Source organism: Melozone crissalis, unplaced genomic scaffold (genome assembly GCF_028551555.1).
Source record: "Melozone crissalis strain CALT ecotype California unplaced genomic scaffold, PUWL_Pcris_2 ptg000038l_1, whole genome shotgun sequence".
Lineage (NCBI taxonomy): Eukaryota > Metazoa > Chordata > Aves > Passeriformes > Passerellidae > Melozone > Melozone crissalis.
This window is the reverse complement of record NW_026535816.1, coordinates 4,241,068-4,253,552: the sequence shown is the minus strand read 5'-3', so window position 1 is coordinate 4,253,552 and position 12,485 is coordinate 4,241,068. Positions and strand designations below refer to the sequence as shown.

At 43.3% G+C, this 12,485-nt stretch overlaps 1 protein-coding gene across 1 annotated transcript in view; it reads right to left on the bottom strand.

The window, feature by feature from the left end:
- The window catches only part of GAS2 (growth arrest specific 2), a 74,440-nt gene extending 62,271 nt beyond the window's left edge, over positions 1-12,169 (bottom strand). Inside the window, exons 1-2 of the mRNA XM_054283639.1 lie at positions 12,037-12,169; positions 1,402-1,560 (exon numbers count right to left, since the gene is read on the bottom strand). Coding sequence (XP_054139614.1) covers positions 1,402-1,543 — 142 coding nt within the window. The 5' untranslated portion in view covers positions 1,544-1,560; positions 12,037-12,169. The remainder of the gene's footprint in view (positions 1-1,401; positions 1,561-12,036) is intronic.
- Between the last annotated feature and the right edge of the window lie 316 nt (positions 12,170-12,485).

The window sequence follows — 12,485 nt, the reverse complement described above, 5'->3', positions numbered from 1 at the left end:
GATTACTGTCTTGTGATAATTGGAATGAAAAGTTCTGAATTTTGTTCTGGTTTTGCATAGACAATTTTATATTCAAAACACATTAATTTAAATGGAAGTACCATGCAAATAAATAATTTAAAACACCTGCCACTTTTGCAGTTGTGGATTCATAACTCAACTCAAAAATAAGTATTGTCTACCTGCAAAATATTGTGTTCTATTGACATTGTGCTTATTGATCACATCTGCCATAACATAAGTGATATTTCCTTTTCTTTCTCTTAAAAAAGAGGAAATGGAGCAATATAGAATGAGCTGATGAAAGACACTGGATATACTCTGTTACTGTAAGATATCACTGAGATGGTTTAACTACAGCATTTGCCATGACAAGACACTGCCCATGTCTCACCAGAACAGATTTTCAGAATTTTTTTTAAATTAAATAAATCCTCCAAAACCATGCACACCAAATTTTCTTCCAAAATCCCATCAACTAAAGTTTCATGTAAACATAGCTTCTGGAATATTTTTCTTCTCTTTATTTAATGAGAGGAATTACTGGCATGAGTCCTTTAGGATGAGGTATTCTCTAAGTCATCTACTCCTTTGGTAGTATCCTCTGTATTTACAGAGATGACAAAAAAGATATTTTTACCAGAGTGTTCTCAGCAAACAACATACTATTTCCTAGCTCATAATTTCTAAATTCCACCTTCTTGAATAATTTGCACATCTCAAAGTACACTTCTAAATTCCACCTTCCTGAATAATTTGCTCATCTCTTTCCTTCCGGCCAGGGACAATCTCATTTGCTCTTTTTTATATGTACCTGATTTTTTTTCCCCTCAATTTTGGTTCGCATCCTCTTCTGACAACAGCAAGCTTTGTCTGCACACCAGTAAATCTCCAGGTCCCAGCTATGCTAGGTCAAACCCCTCTATGCACAGGCTACCACAAGTCTCAGCATGCCTTGCCTTGGGCAGAAATTATAATTATTTGACCACTTGGTCAGAGAAGAGCTATTAAATGGTTCCTCCTGCTCAAGACAGTCACTACACCATACTCTTCAGGAGGCCTATCAGTAAAAATGGAAGACATAGGTGAAAGCAGCAAATAGTATAATTCATCTTAGTGGTACAGGTACAGAAAATACATGCAAAAAAAAAAAAAAAGAATTACAAGGAAATTTGAAAGAAAACTAAACACAGAATGTATAATATTCAGTTATGCTACTCACAGAAACACAGTGGAGGCAAATGACTCATCAGCTTTTCTGACCTCGCTAATATTTGTGTTACATGATGCTAGCTACGTAACCACAACTTTATTTTTGATACACAAGGAAATCTGAATCCGCAGCTAACAGTGCAAGGAGCTCTCACAGTATGTGCATTATTCCATCTTGCTGTGCCTTACCCAGCAGGTTTGTGAGCCAGAGGGCCAAATCCTCCTTCATGGGCAGCAGGTTGGCCTCGTGTCTGCTGGCAAGCCACTGGCTGTACTGGTGCATGTCGGAGAGGCCGGGCCCTCGTGCCTTCGGGCTCAGGGCAGTGCACATGGCTTAGCCGCTCGTCCCTGCTCACAGAATTATGGAAAAAGGAAAGAAAACAGAAAAAAAAGTTCTTCATTACACCAATTAAAGTCTCGCGTGCGCCATTTTTAGAATTGTAGACGATAATCCCAACCAGAATATAATCCCCATCTCTGGAATGGGGATCGAGGCCAGGCTGGACAGGTCCTTGAGCACCCTGGGCCAGTGGAAGGTGTCCCTGCCACGGTAGGGAAGGGAAGGGGCTGCAATGAGGTGTCTGTCCCTGCCATGGTAGGGAAGGGGCTGCAATGAGGTGTCTGTCCCTGCCACGGTAGGGAAGGGGCTGCAATGAGGTGTCTGTCCCTGCCATGGTAGGGAAGGGAAGGGGCTGCAATGAGGTGTCTGTCCCTGCCATGGTAGCGAAGGGGCTGCAATGAGGTGTCTTTAAGGTCCCTTCCAACCTGAACCATTCTGAGATTCAATCACGACAACAGCAATCATGTGCCTGAGAAATCAGATATCGGACAAACAGAGGTGGGTCTAACACGTGGTCACACACACCAGTGACCAAAACTTGGTTTTGTTAATGGATTTTTTTTTTTTTGTAAGTGATTAAATCACCCAGATAAATGTTAACCTCATTTGTACTCACCAAGCTACATATTGCCAACACAACAAAATGATCTGCAAGGAATTATTAAAATCAAATGAAAATAAACATTTTGCACAAAGCTAACAACTCACTACAGTGCCTGGCCCAACACCCAATACCAATTCAGAATAACTGGAGAGCTTCAGAGATGCTTGGACCATGCCCAGGAAAAACATGGCAACAACCAAATTGCACTCCTACAGCAAACTTATTAACAATTAATAAATTCTGTAACCAAATGGAAACAGTCTATTCTACAGCTTCAAATTTATTAGAGAAAAAACTACACCGAATATATTGACTCAAAAGCATTATTTCTTCAGAAAGCAGCAGAACAGCTAGTGTTGGTCACTCACACTTGCCACTTGCCAAATTCTCCTCTGCTTCAGTGATGACTTACTGAAACTTTCCAGGTAAGACAATCAGGTATTAAGCATTGTCAGTCGCAGGAGCCACTGTTGTTAGAACCACTGGACCTATCTCTGTGCCTCCACCTGTGCCAGAAGTGTGTAAGGTTATTTTTCCCCTCTCTGAAAGAATCTTGTAGCAACTGTAGCAGTGAGCTGAAATACTTCCTTGCCTGGTAGGCTGTAGCCCACACCAACCAGCAGACACAAGGGTGTCACTGACATGTTTTATGAAAATCCTTTCGCTAGGATTTTTCTCCTGAGAAGCTGAGAGGCCTCAGAAACAAAATGTAAACATTGATTATCTGATGGCTGTGGAATGTGGTCTGGATATGGTTTATCAACAGGTGCATGTGAATTGCTTTTAATTAATGGCCAATGACAGCCAGCTGTGTCGGACTCTCTAACAAGATTTTATTATTCATTCCTTTCTAGCCTTCTGATGTCTCCTTTCTCTTTCCTTAGTATAGTTTAATATATCATTTTCTTTAATACAATATATATCATAAAATATTAAATCAGCCCTCTGAAACATGGAGTCAAGATTCCCATCTCTTCCCTCACCCTGGGGACCCTCAAACACCACGACACCAGGACTTGTACAGGTGGCACCAGACAGACATTAAGTGACTGTGAGACCCACAAGGAAGAGCCCTTTGCCTGTTCTCCACACCAATTGTAGTAAGACATGTCAATTTATGAACCTGCAAACACTTTCTCTCTGTCCTTTACATGCCTTTCATACCAGGTAAGAGATATTTGTGACCTTAAAAACAATAGCAGAAAAAAAAGAACAATTTGTTATACTATCCATTGTGGCCTGAATAACAAATATACTGAAACCAATTTCTATGTCAAAAAAGACAATATTTACTAAATGTAAAAAAAAAAATAAAAACTGCCTTTCCATAAAATTGTGCTGTAACTGAGTTTTCCTAATGTATGTAATGGTATTTGGGATACCTTAATACTTGTATTAAAATACTTCAGCATTTTTAACCTACTCTGTGTAACTAAACTCCATGTTTGCAAAAAGGTCTGCATAAGCTCTTTTTGACAGTACCTCACCCCAAGTCCTGAAGTTTAGCTTGCCCTTGAGATAGGCACAGCTTTCACTACAAATATACTTCTTATTGCAATTAGACAACTTTTTTTCACTGGGGGAGAAGCAAAAACATACATAAAAAAGATTTATTCTCTTCTATAAACACATATTTCTGAATTATGAGTAGATTTTACATTTTTCTAACAAAAAAAAATCTTATGTATCAAAGTTTCTTTGAAGGCAGAGCATTTTAAAGCAGACTAAAGTACTTAACTCATGCACAGCTCTGTTGTGAAACTGACTTTGTAAAAATGTCAGCTTGGATTTATGGCTTCCTGGTTAATTAAATTCAAATCATACCTGTTCATTTAGGGCAGGCTGCAAGGGAGGGGAGGGAAAAGACTTGGACTGTTAGCTCTGCAAAAAATCAATCTGGACTGTCACTCTCAAAATGGATGGATTCACACTAGAAGCTACCAACAGCTAAGGAATTTCAATGACAGTATATTTAAAGTTTCTCTATGTTAGTCAGAACCACATAAATTACTCTTTCAAATCATTTTGGATAGAAACAGAGGCAAGACAGGTAACTGACACCAGCTGTCATCAAAGATTACAGGGGAAAGATCAAGGATCTATCACATACTTGCTTTCCAGAAAGAACCTTCAAATAATTTTGACCATTTTCTGGGGTTTATAACCTCCAATGATACAGTGAGCGCCAGAAGTGAAGTAAGTTTTTTCTCTTGAATTACCATTGCGATGACAGTGGTAAAATGCAAAAAATGCAAAAAAATTAAAAAAAAAAGAAAAAAAAAAAAAGAAAAGAGAGAGAATTCTTATTCCTGAGTGTATTTATCTAAATATTTGGGAAAATCCTGCAATTTGTTTCTCTTTACATACAAATTGGAAAAATACAACAGAAAAAGCAGAACTGTTTCACTAAAGGAACCACTTATACCCTGCACCTCTTCACTGGGAATAATTTCACATTTCATACATGCTTTGTGGAGGGAGTTAGACTGGATGACACTTATCATGTGGTGCCTTCCAACCCAAATGTATTGTTATTTTATATTTCAGGGATGCTCAGAGCAATATTAATCAGGAAACTCCATGCAGGGTCTGCTCTAATAGAAGGGTAAAAATTGGCACACACACACTGAGCTGGGTTGTGAAGAAGAAAACAACAGGCAATCCCCTTTTCTTTCACCCCACTTCATCACTTCCAGGACCACGGATATGAAGTGCTCTACATGGGAACCTCGGGCTAATTATGGGTTAATTAATCCCCAACATTATGAGATGGCTGACGGTCACCCAGACACAACACAGGCTGCTGACACTGGTGGGGCTGAAGAATTCCATGGTCTCAAAGACACATCTCTTTAAGACAAGATAAAACAGAAGGAAGGCTTCTCAAACAGATACATGGAAGCAGCCTGGGTTTCCACAAGTGTCTGTGGAAGAAGCACTGCAGTATATTTCCATTTCAGGCCTGCTACTGTGGAAATGCAGAGTAGAGAATTGGGGGGATAGGGATGTTATTTCAGTTTCTCTAAAATACAGCATTGTCTTTAAGTATATTTCATATTGACCTAACTCAGCAATCAGGCTGTGTAAAGTCCCAAGAAACTTTTCTTCAAGGAAGAAAAGTGTGAGAACAAAGATGTTGGAGGATGCAAGGGTGCTTCAGTGTCATAGTAACTCTGGTAAGTAAGCAGAAAAAAGAGAGACAGGAAGGGTATTCTGAGTTTAAGGTGGTTTTCATAAGACCCATCCTCAGAATGAGAAACTGGAAAGATAACAAAAGCCAGACAGACAGGTGATAAAATAAAGGTGAAAATGAGATAGAAATATAGAGATGCATTGATCATTTTCACTCTAGAAGGTGAAATTGATTAATGCATCTCTATACTGGGACTAGGTCTGCTTGAAATAAAGCCCTGAATGAAGATAATGTACGCACTAATTTGTGAAGTGAGCATGCAAGGTGAGGACTGAGGAATGAGAAGGTTAATACTGATGAAGAGCCTGAAGAATCACAGATAAATCATATACAAGCCAACCTTACCTCTGTGTAAATTTTCTTTGATTTCATTTCCAAAATAAACCCAAAATTTTTCACTTCTCCACCACTTTTCTGAAAAACTGCCCTACACTTCAGTAAAATCCACAAAATTCCTACCTTGGACTTTTAAAATTAATTATTAAAAAATTAAGACTCGGCTTCCAAGGAGCAGAGTATCTCCTGTCACAAACTCTACAAGTTATACTGGAGATCAGTTATCAAACTGCAAGCACCAGAAACTTTCCAGCTCTGAATTATCCTTCATGCAAACACTGATTGCTACTGAACCTGTTAAATTCAACTCAAGCCTTCACAATACTTCAGTACTGAAGTATCTAAATTTCAATAAATGGTTCAGCTACTTCATCAATTGTATTTATTAGATACTTATTAGAACCTCATCAGACAGTAGCTGGGATCCACGAAGAAGCCAAAATGTGAGAGTTCTGTGAAGGTGACAGCAATGGATGCTGAGCTCCTTCAAGACCTGTATGAAGATTCTCCCTGTGGTGAAGGCCAGGCCCTTGTTTCATCACTCACATACCTTCAAATCTCTTAATATATTTTATTTTTAGTGAGCTGAAGAAAAGTTTGTTGACAATTTCTCAGTGAGGTCAGAGGGATGGACCAACTTGCATCCGAGGTGGACAGCAGCTTTTAAGGATACATCACCACAGCTGAGGCAAGTCTCTGGCCCAAACAAATATTTCATCCTTTTCCTTTTGGCAGACAAAGTATGAACCAAGGAGCCAAAAAATATTGGGTTTCCTAATCTCACTATTTTCTAACAGCAACATCAAGTCACCACATATACAGCTGTTTAAAACCAGCCAACACAAACATGACAAATATTTTACAGAACGTTACACTCCTCTGTAAACTGCTGAGGCTGACGTGATATGCAGAAGCATTTTCAAAACTTACCTCTAAATGCTTTAAAGCAACTGCTTCCCCTACTATTCAGAATGTAGATGAGGAACAGTCTTTGACTACTTTTCATCCTGTTTTGTTACAGTTCATATTAATGTAGCACAAGCCTTTTTTCAGCCTCTCTCAGTGAGAGGATGAGGTCTCAAATTCTTAGCCTCATTGTCTAGATGAAGAATTCAGTGTGGGATGGTTTACAGTACACCCAGAAATGTGTATCAGATTCAACACACTAAAAGGTCCTGTTTCTCTCTGCTTGCTCCTACTGAACAGTGAAGTTCTTATTTTGCTCTACAGTAGTGCATTTAGTTATCTGTTTATTGCAGTTCATTGCTTGTATTTTGCCAGCAGAGTAACTTTACACTATCTGATGATTGTTATCAGTGATCATCAGGTGAAAGCAATGAGAATCAAACAAGTGATCTTCTGTGCTTCTACTGGCTTTTGTTGGGGTTAGCAGGTAGGAAAAAAGGAATCAAGAATGATACACTGTACTCAAAACACACAGGAGGCAAAGACTGTTTAATCCAGAAAGTAAAACTGGATGCACAATGAAGCACTCAGCAGCAGATCCCCAGATTCAATTCCCTCTCCTATTCCAACCACCCTCCTTACCTGTAAAATTGTGATTGTTCTCTTGAACCAAGTATAAAAAGGGAGGAAAAAATGTATACATATAAAAGCTTGCACGTATGCATAGATATACATACAGAGAAAATACATGTGCTGCAGCCTGCTAATCATGTGAACCAATAAGTTTTTACTCCAATTTACCCATCCAGTCCCAGCATGTATGCATAACAGCTTACACTGAGTAGCTGCTGCTATGCAGGGCTCTCTGCACCACATGAGTTTCACTGTCACTTCAACCTGGCTCCCAATGAAATGTGCATTAATTCTCAACCAACAAGGGGCCTGAACCATTTCCTGCAGCTTGCTCCCACATACAATCCTTCCAGGTCAGGAATGAAGAAGTCAGTTACTGAGTCACTTGATCTTCATGACTTAAGAATTAGCACAGAAGTGAAGTATCCAGTGAAACAAGCATTTTTCTTTGCATTCACTTAGAAAACAATAAAAACAAGTTAAAAGTGTCTGTGGAGGGGGAAAATCTGTCACAAAGCAAATGTCTGCACTTGCAGCAGTGACCAATGGAATCACCTCTGGTGCAAAGGTGCCACATGAGGTGCCCTTAGCAGAAGAGCTGACACAGCAGCTGAAGGGACACTGTGACAGACACCAGGCTGGCCCCAAAGTGGGCACTGCTGCCCAGCAGGCAGGGTCAGTGACTGGCTCTGTGCAGCTGGCAGCCAAACCAGAGCCACCCTGCATACCTGCACATACGCCAGCTCAGGGCTCTGCAAAGCTCAACTGCTGCAACAGAAGGAGTCGTAACTCCGCCTCAGACCCTGGGTCCACAGACTCTTTTCCATAAATCTGATCAGGATTTGAGCTCATGCAATGAAATCTGTTATAACGTGACTGAGGAAGCACATTAGCCACCAGAAGGAACTAAACATCACACACACAACTGTGCAACTGCTTCACTGCGAGTGACAGAGGAAACAGACACAACTTGGACAAGGTCAGCGGGGCTTTCTCTGAAGGAGATGCAACCTGAGCACTGGCCTGTACACTGGCTTTGACAGAGGGGTATCAGCCATAAACACAGACAATCTCCTGCTGTCTCAGGGAGAAGGTAATGCTACTGGAAAGCAGCCAGCCTGGAAGGAGAGGAGACACAGGATCAAACGCCAGAACAGAGCTCACGAGTGTATCTGGCAAGGGTCTCTGCTGGATCTCCCTGCTAGCTCTAATCACCGCTAGCAGATGGAAAAGAACACAACTTTTGAATTTTTACTGCCGTTTAAATGGACTGCATGCATCATTCCCTAACTGCAACAGCAAGCTGAGTGCAAAAAAGGGCTGAGAGTCAGTGTTCATAAACAGAGTGAGCTGCAGAACAAAATGCATAATTGTACAAGCAGAAATGAAGCTGCCCACAATTTGGGACCCATATTGCAATCTCCACCTTCACATCATCAAGTGCCAGTTTTATAGACATGGCAGAAACAAGGATAAATACATTCACATTTTAAAACTTACTTCAGTTTTCCTGTCTCAGAGTTGACACATTTTTCAGATTTGGAGAGTATAATATCAGTTCACAGACTAAAGGTTGCTCTTGCTTTTCCACATATATATACATATGTGTATATACAAACATATATGCAGAAAGAGGGGAAAAAAAGACATATGAATGCCTTCCTTTGAGAGCCACAAAAACAACTAAAAACTTTTCATTGTTTAATGTCAGGAAACTGTTCCCCATGGTGAGATCTGCTACACAGTGGAATGACTTTCCCAAACGAAACTGTGAAAGCTCCTTTTCTTGAAATGCTAAAAATGGACTAAAAGAAACAGTAAGAAAAAACCCAAGACTTGCCACTCACTATTAGATGTTACTTAGTCAGTTTTTACCACCTTCAATTTCCAGTTTGCTACCGAAGAGTAATCACTCTCCTTTTGTCCTTTTACATAAATAAACACAAACACAATCATTTTTAAAGTCATTCTGCTACTACCTTGCATATTTCCTCTTCAAGAGCTATTTGCAGAGCTTTCCCTTCTATAAGAAACAACATTCTTATCTGCATTATCACACAGGTATCTTACATGTAATCTTTACTTGGCCCACTACTATAAACAAGCAGATAAAACACAAGCTGACAAATGCAGCAGCATATCTTTATGAGGAAATTTAATTTTTCTAGATATTTTATTATCCTTATAAAAGATACCACAACCAATTTAGCCCGAGGTTTCTGAGTTTTCCCAGATTAACTTGGAACACGCTGTACATTAGGAGCAGGGGGAGGGGCACTGAAGGGGAACCACCATCTGAAACTCATTAATCAATTAGAATTTTTCATGGCTTGCATCAAAACGTGATCTACACTGATAGAGTAAGTTTTAATCACAAGAAGCCTTTGTCCTTTACATTATGAATGCCCACTACAACTGTGTGCAGCACTTTGGGGGGAGGATGGAGAGCCTGGCACAAGAGCTTACCAATACTTTATACCTGTAAGGCCCTTGGTCTGAGGCCAGAGAAAAACAAAGTTAACCGCACTGTAAAATCTGCTCTAATCATTGAAGCCTAGACATTCTCAGCACTATGCCTACTAGAAACAATTTCATTGCCTTGATAATGTCTCCCTTACCAAAAGGAAAGCAGAAAGTCTTTCTCACACAGACAAACTGAATGCTCCTAAAGCAAAACTTTGGGAACATGCAATGTCTACTTGCTCATAAAATTATAACTTCTGGAAACTGAGCCTGATTCCTAACACTGTCCAAAACCTCTGAAGTTGATTCCTCTTTGCACAGCTCTTACTAGAAGTTTTCCTGATTGCCTAAGCAAAATAGCCATTAAAAATTAGTACAAAAGTTTCAACCTCCACCAGTTAGAAAACAAAATACACATTTAAACTGACATATCACATCTCTTAAGGAGCAGAAGTGTCTCTTGTGGTAAGGACACTATGCAGTACTACAAGCTGACTTCCAATCATCAGCTTTGCTTTTAATTATGATGTTCCATTTCTAAATCCTGTCCTGAAATTAGTGTTAAGTTCAGCTGAGAGGTGTAAAGTGGAGTTGAAGAGGTAGTGTGCATAGTAAGTGTGCCAATTTAAATAAGACTGTAGGTAAAATAAATAAAGTGACCAAATAAGTCAGCAGGATAAAGTAAGTGGCAGCAAGAACTTGAGGATAGTATTGACTCTTCAGCACTTCACCACCTTCGTATAAGTTTGACCATGGTTCCAACAAGAGCCTGACAGATGGCTCATGGCACCATACAGAATGAAGTCAGGAATGCCCTATTTAGAAACTTCCTATTAAATCACAATCCACGTCACGAAACCCTCATCAAACTGTTACACTTGGCACAGCATCCACTTTGCAACGAAACAAAAAAATACATCACGCACGTGGAAAACCGATAATAATTCATTCATTTTTCACTGCAGAGTAATGTCAGGAGTATGTTGAAAGTGCACTGGGGAGCCTGCAATGCATCCATCCAGCTGTCCCAGGAGCTGCAGTCCTCCAGGAGCGTGCAGAGCCAGCAGGCTCAGATGACACTGAGCCAGGATGCACAGAGCAATCCTGGATAACAGCAACCTTCATTCCCTACACCCAGAACCTTAATGAAGAAACAGAGCGTGCAGATAACACCATTGCACCGGGATGCACACAGCAATTCCAGATAACAGCAACCTTCATTCCCTACACCCAGAACCTTAATCAAGAAACAGAGCGTGCAGATGTCACCACCGCACCGGGATGTACACAGCAATTCCAGATAACAGCAGCCTTCGTTCCTTACACCTAGAACCTTAATGAAGAAACAGAGCGTGCAGAGCCAGCAGGCTCAGATGCCACCACCGCACTGGGATGGATGCACACAGCAATCCCAGATAACAGCAACCTTCATTGCTCACACCTAGAACCTTAATGAAGAAACAGAGCGTGCAGAGCCAGCACGCTCAGATGACACCACTGCACTGGGATGCACACAGCAATCCCAGATAACAGCAACCTTCATTCCCGACACCCAGAACCTTAACGAAGAAACAGAGCCTTCTTAAAAGCGCAACTCTATCCCCGGAGATTTGGATCTAGAGCCTGAAGAGGACTCGCAGAGCCCTGGGCTAGCTAAGAGCGGCTTCTGGCACAAGAAGGGTTCGGTTCTCGCTCTCGGGGGGGGCGGAGGGGCCGGGGGCGCCCGGGGAAGCTCGGCCGCCTCCGCCCGCCGCTGCCGCAGCCCCGCCGAACCCGCCCTCCGACTCTCGCACCAGCAGCACCCCAGGGCTGCCTCGAGAAGCCATAAAGATAAACCAGAGGTTGGGGCCAGGGGTGAGCGCACAGCGAGTAAGAGCCACCCCCCGTCCCTCCTTGCCCGCCCCGCTCTCACCCGAGGCCGCGGAGTCCGATGCGTTTGTCCTGCTCGGGGCCCCTCCGCAGCCGGGCTGAGCTAATGGCTTTGCCATGAGCGCTGGAAGCGCTGCTCCCAGGTCTGCCCCTCGGGGGCAGGACCAAGCAAACCCGCCGCAGCCCCCGGCCCCCCGCGGGATGCCCGGGGCAGCCGGCCAGCAGCCCGCATCCTCACGGCACCGAGCCCCGGGAGAGCCACGCGTGGATCTCCGCCACACACCCACGCACGCTCTCATTCCGCCTCCGCCATGCTTCCAAACTCCCACGGCAGGGAGCGGGAGGGAAAAACCCTCACCAAAGCCCCGCGACCCCCACCAGCAGCCAGCGGTGCCCACCGAGCCGAGCCCAGCCCGGCTGCTCCCCCACGTACCCCCGCGGCCTCCCCGGGACGGGGAACAAGGAAACAAAAGCACCTACTCCCCACCGGAGAGCCGCCGGGCAAAGATCACCTTCCCGCTTCGCTCTGGCCCCTTTCTCTTTAAACCCGAGAGCAGCCGGCGAGACACACGAAACGCCCTCAATTTAAAGGAGCCCGCGCGGAGAGCCCCGCCGCGAGGCTGACAGCGAGCCCGCCGCAGGGCAGGGCAGACAGGCAGGGCAGACAGGCAGGGCTCCCACCGCGGCCGGGGCGGGCAGGGAGGCAGGCAGAGATCCCACCTTGGCAGGCAGGCAGGGAGGGAGGGCAGGCAGAGATCCCACCTTGGCAGGCAGGCAGGCAGGGAGGGAGGGCAGGCAGAGATCCCACCTTGGTAGGCAGGGAGGGGAGAGCCGGCAGGCAGGGCTCCCGCTTGGGCTGGGGCGGGCAGGAAGGCAGGGCTCCCACCTCGGCTGGGAGGAAGCAGGCACGGTTTCCCCCTTGGCCCGGC